At 40.1% G+C, this 12,782-nt stretch overlaps 2 protein-coding genes across 3 annotated transcripts; one reads left to right on the forward strand and one right to left on the reverse strand.

The window, feature by feature from the left end:
• Window positions 1-1,214: 1,214 nt before the first annotated feature.
• On the reverse strand, window positions 1,215-3,372 carry trim13 (tripartite motif containing 13). Of its 2 annotated transcripts, none has more exons than XM_028024312.1 (2): window positions 3,176-3,372; window positions 1,215-2,501 (listed from the first exon to the last, which is right to left on the reverse strand). In XM_028024312.1, the coding sequence occupies exons 1-2, from the start codon at window positions 3,278-3,280 to the stop codon at window positions 1,308-1,310; spliced, it is 1,299 nt and encodes a 432-aa protein (XP_027880113.1). In that variant the 5' UTR covers window positions 3,281-3,372; the 3' UTR covers window positions 1,215-1,307. The 2 variants fall into 2 exon arrangements, with proteins under 2 accessions (XP_027880113.1, XP_027880114.1); XM_028024313.1 differs by lacking the exon at window positions 3,176-3,372 and adding an exon at window positions 2,596-3,169.
• A 545-nt stretch (window positions 3,373-3,917) lies between these two features.
• spryd7b (SPRY domain containing 7b) lies at window positions 3,918-11,352 on the forward strand. The gene is made up of 6 exons (XM_028024315.1): window positions 3,918-3,942; window positions 4,030-4,150; window positions 6,200-6,316; window positions 6,624-6,790; window positions 8,032-8,134; window positions 10,294-11,352. Exons 2-6 carry the CDS (start codon window positions 4,045-4,047, stop codon window positions 10,389-10,391), a joined length of 591 nt encoding a protein of 196 aa, XP_027880116.1. The 5' UTR covers window positions 3,918-3,942; window positions 4,030-4,044; the 3' UTR covers window positions 10,392-11,352.
• The last annotated feature ends 1,430 nt before the right edge of the window (window positions 11,353-12,782 follow it).

Consider the following 12,782-nt stretch of genomic DNA (forward strand, 5'->3'; position numbering starts at 1 on the left):
ATCCTTTAGTGCGATTAAAATAACATTTTTCCCTTCAATACAATCCCCCTTTGCGTTCGCGCAAGAAAAAATAAAAGGCTTTTTTTTCTTCTTCTTTTTTTTTACTTTTTTGGTATGTAATCTGCACGCAAAGAAGTGCACGATTCATCCTGACAATATATATATATATTTTTTTTAAAACAGACCTTGGCACTCAGGTCTCATAACTGGGAAAGAGGCTTATTCCTAACTTCTATATGCACATATTTATTAACTGGAGGACTTTGCGCTTTGGCGTTTTATGTCATGACTGTAGCTTCACCTTTTAGTCTTTTTATAGAAAAAAAAACATGAATTATATAAAAAGGTGGCATGGGATTTAAAATATTAATGCCTCATCCTATATTTGCCTGGCAACAGTAAGCTATATATGTTATGGGCTTATGTACAGACCTGGGTGACGTATATGCTGAATTAATGTCTTTGCTGACATCACTGCTTCACTACATGGTCTGTCTCCCCCCCACTCCACAAGGGATCCCCGCATGTACCAGAGTAAAAATAAATAAATGTAAGTGATTCTAATAATTCCCGCTTTAATTGTGTGATCTGACCGCTTTTCAATAAACACTGCTGGTGGGGAAACGATCTCCAATCCGAAAGGTGAAGAATTTTCCTTGCGCTGTCACTGCAGGCATAAAAAAAATAAAAAAAATCTGATTTTTAGGGAGTAAATTATGCTCTGCGCCATTTATTTTAGGGCGCACCTTCTGGATTTCGCACTGCCAGCCGTGAAACGAAAGAGCCGCAGAAGCTCAGATCTGATCTTCTTTTTTTTCCCTTTTTTTTTTTTTAAGTGGCGGATCAGCATTTATTAAGTGCTGAGGTTGAGCATCTGACTGCTGCTACACGTTGAGCAATTTTTTCTGTTTCACTGAAAACATGACCGAGCGGTGTCTTCGTACCTTCCGCAGCAGCCCGCTGAATATTTCACACGGGCCCTTGTTACGTAACGTTTGTAACCTTGAAGAGGTTGCAGCATCACTGCGGAGCGCGGAGTTTCTCCCATCATTACAGCGGCAGCCTGATCTCACCCTGTCGCTCTGAAGGAAAACAACCATAACAGGGATTCTCCAAATTTATTTACCAAAAATCAAGTTTAAAAAAAAAAAAAAAATCGTTAGTGTACAAAATTAAATAAAAAAAAACAAAACATGATTAGGTTTAGACTGAGTTTGATAAAGGACCAAAGGTTAAAAAATAAAAAATAATAGCATAATGTAAACAAGTATAGGTGTTTCCATTCATTCGCTTCTCTTCGGCACGAATTAGGATAAGTAGTGAGTGAAAGTAGTGGACAGATCTGAAATGAACCTCATCATATGTTCCTGACCTGCTTCGATCAGACCTGCGCACATGTCACTGATTTCCTGCAGGTACAGAGTAGCGGAAGGGACACTTTCAGTGATCAGCGCTGGGATTCTTGAGGTCACATCGATTGCAGTGTACGGCGGTGACAGGAAAATGATGGGTAGTGTTGACAGGAAGGCCAGGGACAAAACGATCCATTTGGACCACGACATCCGAGAGCCACCTGTTTGGTAGGCGCCACTCTCGTGCGGGACTGAGATCTTGTCTATTTCTCGGAGCCGGAGGGAATCCCACTTTTTCACATCGAAATTACGCACAAGGGGCCCCACGTCCATGTCTTTCCGAGAGGGCAGCGCGGTCTCCTTCAGGACCTTGATCTTCTCACGGAACTCCTGCATGTTCTGCAGGAAGCACAGCGGGTCGGAGACGCCTCTGACGGACTCCGCCAGGCCGAGCGCGCGACTCTGCTCCTCCAGCGCGGCGCTCAGCTTGGAGATCTCCGGGTCGTACGCCTGCATCACCACCAGCTTTAGCGTCTCGAAGTCGGAGAGGATCTCGCTCTTTTTGCACTCGAGGGATCCGATGAGCTTGTCGAAGTAGTCGGCCACCTTCTCCGCGTCCCTGCCCACCGACTGGAGCGCCTTTTTCTTGCTGGCTTGCAGCGTCTCCAGGCAGGACAGGGTGTCCGCGCTCTGCCAGCTCTCCGCCTCCTGGAGCAGGCCTCCGAACGCCCCCTTCTCTCGCTCGTACGCCTCCTCCAGGGAGCTGAAGCCGTGGCCTCTGTGCTCGTCGGTGGTCACGCAGATTCCGCAAATGAGCCTCAGGTCGGTGGCGCAGAATATGTTGAGCGGCTGCCCGCAGTGTTGCTTGCAAGCGGACATTTTAGGCATCACTTTAATTTTGCTGAACTTGTCGACGATGCCGCGCAAAGAGTAGTTGACCTGCAGGCTGCTCGCGCCGTTATGGGGGGTCTCTTTGCGGCACGTGGGGCATTTCAAAGGCGTCCTGAAAGCCGGACCCCGGTTGCCCTCCAGCAGCCCCTCCAAGCACTTCTTGCAAAAGCTGTGCGAGCACAGCAGCACCCGCGGGTCCTCGAAGAGACCGCAGCAGACTGGGCACGTAAGCTCCTCTTCCAGCTGCTCCATCGTGCCCTGCGAACACATCATCACCCAGGCGTCAAAACACACACATGCAGGGGGAAACCAATAAAATCACTCAATAATACAGACTTATCACAATACGCACCCACACTCAGAGGGGATGCCGCTACATAAAAAAACAAACAAAACAACAACAACAACAAAAACGAACTACAAACGAGAACACGGTCCCAAAAGGATACAGATTTTTTTTTTTTTTTTTTTTTTTTGCTTGGGTCAAGTCACGTTCCAGCTGTTTCTGATGCATTCCCGTCTTGAAAGTGAAACCGTCTTGGATCGGTGTGCCCGCGTAAAAAATATCTGTCACTGGAGCTCCGCTTGCGCATCTAAGGCTGCGCCACATCCTGAGGCTTTTTTCCGGCAAAACCAGCACACAGACTGGTCAAAATAACCCCCAAAATCCCCCAAAATAACTTGGATATTAACTCCAGCAACAAACTACTCTTCGCTTGTCTTGCATTCCTTGTCAGCGGGACCGCGGTTAGCTGACAGCTGCGCTCTAAATCACAGCGATTCCCCTCACCAATCCAATGCGACAGATTATCGACAGAAGTGGGGCTGCGCGCTCTGCTTGCTGCTGTTGGCAAGGCACCGAAAGGAGGGCTGTGACAGATTTTTGCAAGCGCATAGTAACATGCAACTACTGGACCAAAAGAATCACTCACCAGCTGCTGAGGCGCTCGTTGCAACGCAATCATGGCGCTTGTTGCTGTGCAGACTTCGCCCTTTCCGGGTATGGAGTTAACCGCTTCGGCGCCAAGCAGAAACATATAATCGGACGATTCGTCCTCATTTGTGCACACATAAATCCGATTTTGTGCCGAATTGAGAACATGTGTAATCTGAATGTATTTTGGATTATTTTATGGCTTCGACTGGGATTTAATTTATGAGTGCACGGTTTTGTCGCTGCGGAGTAATTGGCAGACGACCCCCAAGCCGTTGGTTGGGGGAGGGGCTGTTGCTATGCAAAACATTACAGCATTACAAGTAGGCTTTTAGCATCTTTAACTCTGAACTCATTTAGTAGTTCGTGTTGGCACGAATTGATTCAGGCAGCTGTTAACTTTTGGCAGTGTAAAAGTGTAGCTGTAGCTGCACATTGGCTGACCCAGAGTTGTGCTACTCTCAGCGCATCCAGACTGTTTCAGCAGCAGTCCAAATCAGACCTGGGTCCATGCTCTGCTCCGATAAACCCCCATATTACCCATTGAACGCTTACATTAAACTCTAATCCACTTTCTGTTTATTCGGGGTTATGTAACATCGATACCCAATAGTTACTGAGTCACGTGGAGCAATGTTGACCTTGATTTTCTTCCCTTGTTTCCATGCCATCAGGAGCAACTGCCTGTCTTTGCCGCTGTGATTGGATACAGTACAGGGAGCAGCCTCTGTTGTAGCTCTGCCCCTCTGCCGCTAGGTGTCACTGGTGCGTCCAGGGGGCAGCACTTTTCATTTTCTGACGCAGCAAGCGCTCTTCGGTTTGACAGCCTCTCTTTTCCGGATGTTTGGTTAGGATCGGGAGGAAAGAATGGCCGCTATGTTTACGTGTTGTTTCGGCTGCTGCGGAGAGGGCGGCTCGGGGCACATACCCCTCAAGGAGATGCCCACTGTTCAGTTAGACACTCATCACATGGGTGAGTAGGTTTATATGAAAAACTGTTAACCATGTTTACACCAATCATCTACTGGGAAAAAAATATATACAATTGAAGCTAGTTAGCTTTTAGCTTCTTGAACAATTGCAGACTTTTGTTTCCTTGTGTTTTACTACTTGTATTTGTTTTATAACTTGAATTACGTGCTTTTAATTGTCTGAACTGAATAGAGTATGTTAATTATTAATAAACGGCAATTCTTTGTTTGAGGCTGATTGCTGGCCATTTTCCCTTAACAATTAAGAAAAAGTAACTGACTTGAATATACATGCAAGAATACTGTTTAAAAATATATTCTTCTACAATTAATATAACATTTAATATAAATGGCATATTTATTTTAAATATACGATTTACAAAAAAAAAACATGCCTATTAAAAACGGAATTAAGAGGAGGGATGCATAATTCCCTGATGATTTTGTAATTTTGAAAAACTACAAAGTAATATAGTCTATCATTTTTAGTATTTTTGTTGCTTTTGACGACAGAAAGCACCAGAAAAGATGTGAACAAAAAGTATTGGAAAAATCTCAATTTATCTGACTTCAAGTAACAGAAGTAAGAGGAGGTCCAGAATGGATACCCAGACTTCCCTGTGCCCTGTGGTAGTCTCCGGCTCATTTTAAGCAATCCAGACACTCCACACAATTTGTTTCCCAGTCGGAAATGCACCAAGGAGGCATCAAGATCAGATGCCCAGGCCAGCTGATCAGACTTCTTCCGACTGGAGGAGTGGCGAATCCTACCTTACACACACAAAAGGCCTCAAGGGACATTGGTGTTGGTCTTCTTTGGCTACACAGATCACACATGGACCGAACAACCAAACAGCTCATGTGGAGCGCAGCTTCTTTTTCGGCGTCCATCTCCTTGGAGATTGCTGTGCCCAGGTCAAAGTTGACATTTGTTGAACTTTGCACGGTGACTGATACTTGTGCAGTCAATAGATAAAGGATGTCTACTAAGCTGTTCCAGTTCAAACAAAATGACAACCAGTCATTGTTAAATCAGGGATCCTTCACAGCCCTACAGTGCCTTTTGAATCATAGGTACTCATCATTTTCTCTAGGTAGCTAATTATTTACCAGTTAAATTAAAAAAACCTTTGCCTCTTTTGGTTTGTAGTCTTGAACAGAGTCATCAATGTTGTTTTCAGTTTATCTCCTCATTTGTTCGATGCAAACACCCAAGTAAAACTCAGTATGGAAGTTCCTTTAGCAGGGAAACCGTCCCTAAGCATAATGGTTCCACCTCTGTGCTTGACTGTCAGGATCATGTTATTTATGGCATGCTTAGCATGTCTCTGTCAGGTTTTCAAATTGGCAAACTGAAAACAGTTGCTGTATAATGACTTACTGTTGCAGGAACCTGCAAGATTTAATGTCAGTGAAACATAATGTGCTATTGGGGCTGATCATCTCTTTGTAATTAAGCAAACTTTAAAAAAAAAAAAATCAGCAGGTCACGCACAGGCTAATGTGTTTATTAGTTTCACACTCAGTAATCCGGTCTCAAGGCCGGCCACGAATACTAATTCAAAGAGGTGCCAAGATCTCTGACCATCAGGATATGTATGAAGAAGAGAATATTATGAAGGAAAAGATCTATTATGGACAAATGTGAACTATAAAAAACTGACTGCTGCAATGTTTAGAAAAGGTAATGAATCAAATACTTCATTTAAACCCTTGGAGGCTAAATTATACAGTGTGTAAGTGGAGAAATATTAATGTTTCAGGAGTTTATTCTTCAACAGGGATGGTTTAAAGCCTCTATTTTCAAGTATCTTAATGAAGAGATGTGTTTGAGCCTCTTGTGTATAATATAAAGCAAATGGAAATTATGTGACGGGGTTACAGAGAGGACGAGGATGTCCATTAATTCCTCCCTTGAGTCTGGCAAGGTTTACAGAGTTGATGACACCAGAGCAGAGAAGAGTTGGAGGATTTATTGGTGCCTGCTATATCAACGCATAGGAGAGCAGTGCATTGTCTTGCAATTTATTGTTAATATTTTTGCATTGCAGGTACAGACGTCGTCATTGTAAAGAGCGGCCGGAGAATATGCGGGACTGGAGGCTGCCTTGCCAATGCTCCTCTGCATCAGAACAAAAGCTACTTTGAATTTAAGATCCAGTCCAGTGGTAAGTCCTGGATTTTAGGTTTTTACTGGGTTCCTATCCTGTTCTTCCACTTTCTTTTCCTGATTTAAATTGATCTTTTGGGGCCTTTTGTAGTTGATGTATAAAACTTCGTGTTCATCTCATAATATTTTAAATGCAGCATTGTATTGACTTAAAATTGTACCCAGTTTTAGCTGTATTCTGTGTTTACGTATTATTTTAAGTACATTTTACCATTAATGCAAATTAAGTATCAGAAGTTGTGTTTTAAAAAAAAACCAGTCTAAATTTATAAATATTTAATTTTTCTGTGTTTTTTTTTCTTTAGGTGTGTGGGGAATTGGAGTGGCCACTCAGAAAGTCAATCTTAACCAAGTGCCTTTGGGCAGAGACACAAACAGCCTAGTCCTGCGGCATGATGGCTCGGTGTACCACAACGACGAAGAGAAGAATCGTTTGCCTGCAAACAGCCTTCCTCAGGAGGGCGACATCGTGGTAAGAGCAGCAACACACTTCCTTTAGTGTGTGCTTGCATTTGAAGATTTCTGGGTTGTGAATTAACCAGTGTAGCGTTAAGGAATATGCAAAAAACATACTTCAACATAGTTGTGCATAGAAGGATAGGGATACTTTGATATTTACTTAATGATCAAAATTAACAGAAACAAGTAACCTGAAATATATCTCTGTGTAATAGATCTATAGAGTATTTAGGCTTCACGTTTTGAACTGAGTTCCTGACAAAAGCTTTTCAAAGATATTTGAATTTGCTGAAGTGAACCTGTTTTATTGCTGCCTTTAAAAGATGAAAGAAAATGTTCATATGAACTAAGCTCTGCATTAGAGCTAATGTCCAGGATCAAGACTGTATTTTAACATGCTGTACATACAAATACAACTCAAACTCATATGTTACATAGATTAACTACTCATATAGTGAAATATTTCAAACCTTTATTTCTTGTAATTTTGATATTATGACTTATCTGTTATTACCCTTAAAAATGTAGTTGATCAGAAGATTTGAATGTTGTAGAAAAGTTTCAGCATATTCGTAGAAAGTTGAGTGAAAGGAGAAAGTGTGGTTGGAAAAGCTGCAACAGTGGCAGGGATAACCGCAGCCTTAAGAGGATTGTCAAGCAAATCCGCTCAAGGATTTGGAGGCATCAAGAGGCGCTATTCACAGATGAATCTTGCACATGGGCTGCAAATGTTACATTCTTCTTGTCAGGAATCACAAATTTTCCCATAGCAGTGTATACATTTATGTGTAAATGCTATAAATATTGCACAGTGCATTCCGAAAGTATTTAGACCCAGTGGACCTTTTCAGATTTAGTTACGTTGCACTTAAGGTATTTTACTGGGATTAAAGGGAATGGACCAACACTAACTAGCGGATAATGAGGAAGTGGAGGGAAGACGATAGGTAGTTCAATTGATGTTTAGTGATAAAAAAAAAATCAGAAGGAGTTGGTTGCACTTTATTTTATTTAGAGGCATCAGAGTGAAAGGAGTGAATATAAATACACATCACACTTTTTAGACTTTTGTTTAAAACCTTTTTTCCGTCTGCTTCACAAAAATGTGCTGCTTTGCAACGCTCTGTCATATCGACAGTATGAAATGTGGACAAATTCAAAAGATATGAATAATTTCGCAATGCATTATTTCAAATCCCTGCATCTGTCCTTTTAATAAATGAAGATAAATTTACATGTATTTTTGTTTCTCAGGGCATCACGTACGACCACGTGGAGATGAACCTGTATCTTAATGGAAAGAACATGCATTGTCCTGCCTCAGGGATCCGTGGCACCGTCTACCCAGTTGTTTATGGTAAGTTGAAGTGCCGAGTCTGTTGTTGAGGGAGACCAACACAAGTATTTCAATGAAGTTCCTCAACCAGGGAGGTGACTTGGTTTCTACATATGTTTATGAATATTTTTGCACAAATGGAAGATTTAGGCCCAACTGAAAAGGAGGAAGTTTAGGATTTTGATTTGCGTTGTTTTTGTTCTAACCCGGTGAATATGATGTCTTTAAATTGCAGTTACACTTGAATTCCACAAGAGGGCTGTATATGCAAATATTTAAAAAAATTTCTTCACTCAATCTCACTGTTTAAATAAAATTATTTTTATTTAACTATTAAGCAAAATCATGGTTTCTTGGGAAAGCTAATTGATTGTGAAGCTGTAACAAGAAGTTTGGTTAACTGCTTTGTTTTCACCATAAACAAGCAGTTTATGGTGAAAACTGAGAATAGTGCTCCAAGACAAAATCTCATCGAGAATCCATTAAATCCATATTTTAAAACATAGTTTAAGAGCATTTATACTTTGGTTGAGTTGCATCACATAATCACATTACTGTATTTTGGGTGCTTTTGTGATCTTAACCAATACCCATTAGAAGACTCGCTGTATTTAGTTTCCTATTTGTAAAGCTGTGCTTTGGGCACAGTAGCTCTCAAACAGTAAACAAATAGATTTTTAAGAAGTTTGTTCAACTGTTGTCTTCGTGCATCCCTCCTGCATCCCCCACAGCTCAGACTGATAACTGATTATCTCTCTGTCTAAACTTTGGCATGATTTTGAGCTGGAGAAAAACGTGACGTCTCCTCAGCACTCTGAAAGGTTATTTGCACAAAATGTCAGTCGCTACGCCAAGAGATTTGCAAAGCTGCAGAGCAATGTAGAAAAGTGTTTAATCCAGCAGATGTTTTTGTTGTTATTGAAAGAAAAAGCACAGATTTTATGGCGGACAATAATTACAATAATCACATGTGTTATGTACAGTAGTTTAGTGTAATAAAGCATTGTAAGTGGATCAAATGTTAAAGTATTTTTCTAGTCATATTGACCACCCAAAGCACTTCCCATGTGAGCCACATTCCACCAGTTGATACACCAGTATGCAGGTCTTGGGGTTAAGTGCTCCCAGATATATGGAGGAAGAGGAAGCCAGAATCCAACACAACTTTGTGGTTGTAAGGCGACAGCTCTCCCTACTGAGACAGAGCTGACACCCCTTTGTTTTTTTCATGATTGCATCATAAAAATAAAGTGATGCCTTACAAAAAAGTATACCCCTTTTCTATATTGTGTCACATTACGACTTCAAGCTGTCTTATTTTATTGGTATTTTAGGCAGGTCAGAGATTAAGTCGTACAGGGATACAATATCTCAAGCCTTGAACGATAAAACCTGCTGGAGGCTTGAGACTGGAGCAGAGGTTCACTTTCCAACAGAACAACCCTCAACAGACAGCCAGAGAAGCATTGGAAAGGCTTAGATCAAAGCATATTCCTCTAATAAAATGGACCAGTCAAAGTCCAGACCTAAAACCAAATAGAATATGTAACTTGAAAACAAATTGTCATAGTTCTGTTCCATCTAATCTGCTTGATACATTGCAAAGAGGAGTGGTCAAAAAGTTGAATCTCTGGATGTGCAAAGCTAGTAGAGACACACCCTATATTGACTTGTAGCTGTAAATACAATGAAAAATGCTTCTCCTAAGTATTTTCTCGGTGAGGATGAATACATATTGCATATTTTGTTTTTCAAAGCTTTGAAAGCCACACGTCTTTTCCTTTCCACCTTACAAGTATGCACTACGTTATGTTGATTTGATGCATAAAATCCCAGTAAAATTGATTTAATTTTGTGGTTTTAAAGTGACAAGATGTTTAAATTATGGGCCATATTCTCCATTTCGTCTTCTGTTTGGGGCATTAAAACTTCTCAAACAGTACAAAATTTTATGATCTGCTCTCAGAATCATATCATCCTATCCTCCCCATCGTTATTAAAGCAATTGAACGTTTAGAATACAAAGATTCCAAGCCTTTTATTTATAAAATGTCTTGTATTCTTTGGTTTGAATGTAATGACTCCAAGTTTTTAAGGAACAAGAAAAATGTCAGAGAATTTTCTCTCAAAAGGTGAATGTGTCCAGTAGCTAACCCTTGGTTTTCCTCGTGTGGTTTCAGTGGACGACAGCGCCATCTTAGACTGCCAGTTTAGCGACTTCTATCACACTCCTCCGCAAGGATTTGAGAAGATCCTCTTTGAACAACAGATCTTCTAAATGAGCGCCTCCTCTAAATCCTACAGCACCATCTGTGACACTACAGTTTGACTTTGGCTATTATTTTGATGTGTAACTTGACTTCATCTCATGTCGTTTGTGTTGATTACCTTGTCTTTTCCTGCTGCTTCGGATTGTTCTTGTGTATTAAAGAAGTGGGGATGTCTGATATTACTCTGCTGTTGTGGGCTGCTGCAGTCTGTGCAGGCAGGAATAAAAATAATTGCCTCGTTTCACCCTCAATCAACCTATGTAAACAGAACAACTTTCACTTGCTGCTTACTTCCACGATGTGTAGTTACCGAACAAATGTTGTAACAGTGAGATGTTCCCGGTTTCAGGATCAGAAGCCATATTTTAAATTGCTTTATTCCTATCTTTTTCTGTTTTTAACCTTCCGAAGGATCTACTGACGTCTCAAAATGCATCACATATTTATTTATATTTATTTTACTTTCATATCAAAGCGATATGTCTTTTTTTTTTTTTGCTGTATCACAAAACATGTAGTTTTAGCTGCAAAAGAAGAAGGATTTGGTTGTTTTAAGTGTAGGGACATCTTCATGCCACATTGTTTGAATTTTTGTTGAGAGAGCAACGTTTTAAAAAGACTGACACTAGCAAAGCAGTTCAAATTCCAGGTGACATCCAGTGCCTGGTTGTTTGTTGGTGCTGGAAATTGATTTACGTAGACAAGTATATAGTTGGATTACTTTGCAAATCACTGTTCTTGATAATCCTTTTCTTTCTCAGTCTGTTTATTCAAAGAGATTATTACGAGAGTGGCGCTGGTTGTTTCCGATTAGAGATGTATCTACAAATATATCAAGTAGTTTTGTGCTGGCAAAGCATACCAGCTGCTGATGTGACAGTAAAATATGTCAAATGCTTGTCTTTGCACTAATGACGCTGTACAAATCCAAATATTGTTAATTCATTGAACTTGTGTTTTTGGAGGCGACATCTTGCATCCTGTGTTTATTGAAAGGTGGTGTATAATTTATACGTGGTGAATTTTTAAGTGGCATTATGCTGATAATTTGATCTCTGTATGACACAGACTTTCTTAGACAGAAGAATGATTTCCTTTCTGCAAATGAACTAAAATAAAAGAGCTGAAATGGCCAGAAAACATCTAAAGCTAGCATAGTTAAAATAAAAGTCTGTCATTACAGACAATTGCATTCATGCCTGTTGAAATACCAGACATTTGCCATGTAAAATAAGGTCATGAGAAATTAAATGGAACATTTATTCTGTTAAATTCAACTAGAAAACTAATTTGAAAAAAGAAATATATATATATATATATATATATATATATATATATATATATATATTACCTCATTAGAAAAGTTTATGCACCCTTCAATCGAAACTTTCCTGGAGCACTATTTCATTCAATTTTAACCAACATCAGATCTAGTGAATCTGATTGTGAAACAGGACAACCAAATGTGTAGGATTTTCTTCACATTTACTAAAATGCGTATTTTTGCTGCAGCCATTTTTTTCCCCCAGAGAGGTCACAAAGATTCCTGGACGATCTTATGAAGAATTTGAGAAATTAAGGTAATTAAAAATATGAACTGTTATAAAATGCTGGTTGGTTTTGACTCAGAAGCTTCATGTATGCTGAAGATCTTAGATTGCTTTGATTTTATTAGCATCATTTTGAGACCAAGCATGCATACAAATCAACAAATTAATGATGCGATGAGGGGGAAATAAAAGTTTCGAGCTGAACTAGCCAGTGCCCAAAACTAAATATGGCTCAGAAATTTGGGGTCACGAGAATAGAGGGCTGGGGACGAGAGAACGTTTCACAATCTGAAGGATTAGGACAACTTTTGCAAGGTAGAGTGGGCAACTATCACCAAGTCAAAATCAACGATGCTTGACTTTTAAACTTAAATCTAATACAAAAATGTTTCAACAAAGTATTGATTTAAGAGTTTCTCCACTGTTATTGCACCTCTGTGATTTTTCCATTCTAAAAAATTGTATTTAATTTTCTATTAATAAGAAACTTTGTGACTCACCTTTGTTGTGGAGGGTTTCTGATTCGATCAGACAGAGATTTAAAGAGGAGTGTCAAAAACAAATGAGGTGGATTAGCAGTGCTTGCCAACCATCATCCAGGATATGCTGCTGTGGCATATTGTCTCTGCTGCCTGGAAATTAGGGTATAAGCATGACTCAATCAGCAACAGAGTCTTCAGTCAGAGGCTTCTTAAGATTCCCTGCAAGACTGACAGCTTCCGGAGATCCATACCTGCCTTCTTCATCACTAACAAACTCTTTGAAAATACTTGGATGAGATGAGGTACTACATTTACTTTTCCTCGGGGATAACTGAAGTATCTTTGAACTGAACTGAGTTTAATTAAA

This window comes from Xiphophorus couchianus, chromosome 7, assembly GCF_001444195.1.
Source record: "Xiphophorus couchianus chromosome 7, X_couchianus-1.0, whole genome shotgun sequence".
NCBI classification, from domain to species: domain Eukaryota; kingdom Metazoa; phylum Chordata; class Actinopteri; order Cyprinodontiformes; family Poeciliidae; genus Xiphophorus; species Xiphophorus couchianus.

What these genes read in the sequence shown, in the direction of transcription:
- trim13 (XM_028024312.1), bottom strand. Translation starts at nt 3,280, where the DNA reads ATGTTTCTGCTTGGCGCCGAAGCGGTTAACTCCATACCCGGAAAGGGC. An exon ending in AACGAGCGCCTCAGCAGCTG is followed by an intron (nt 2,502 to 3,175) that starts GTGAGTGATTCT and finishes ATGTGTTCGCAG; the next exon opens with GGCACGATGGAGCAGCTGGA.
- spryd7b (XM_028024315.1), top strand. Translation starts at nt 4,045, where the DNA reads ATGGCCGCTATGTTTACGTGTTGTTTCGGCTGCTGCGGAGAGGGCGGC. An exon ending in GTTAGACACTCATCACATGG is followed by an intron (nt 4,151 to 6,199) that starts GTGAGTAGGTTT and finishes TTTGCATTGCAG; the next exon opens with GTACAGACGTCGTCATTGTA. An exon ending in ATTTAAGATCCAGTCCAGTG is followed by an intron (nt 6,317 to 6,623) that starts GTAAGTCCTGGA and finishes TTTTTTCTTTAG; the next exon opens with GTGTGTGGGGAATTGGAGTG.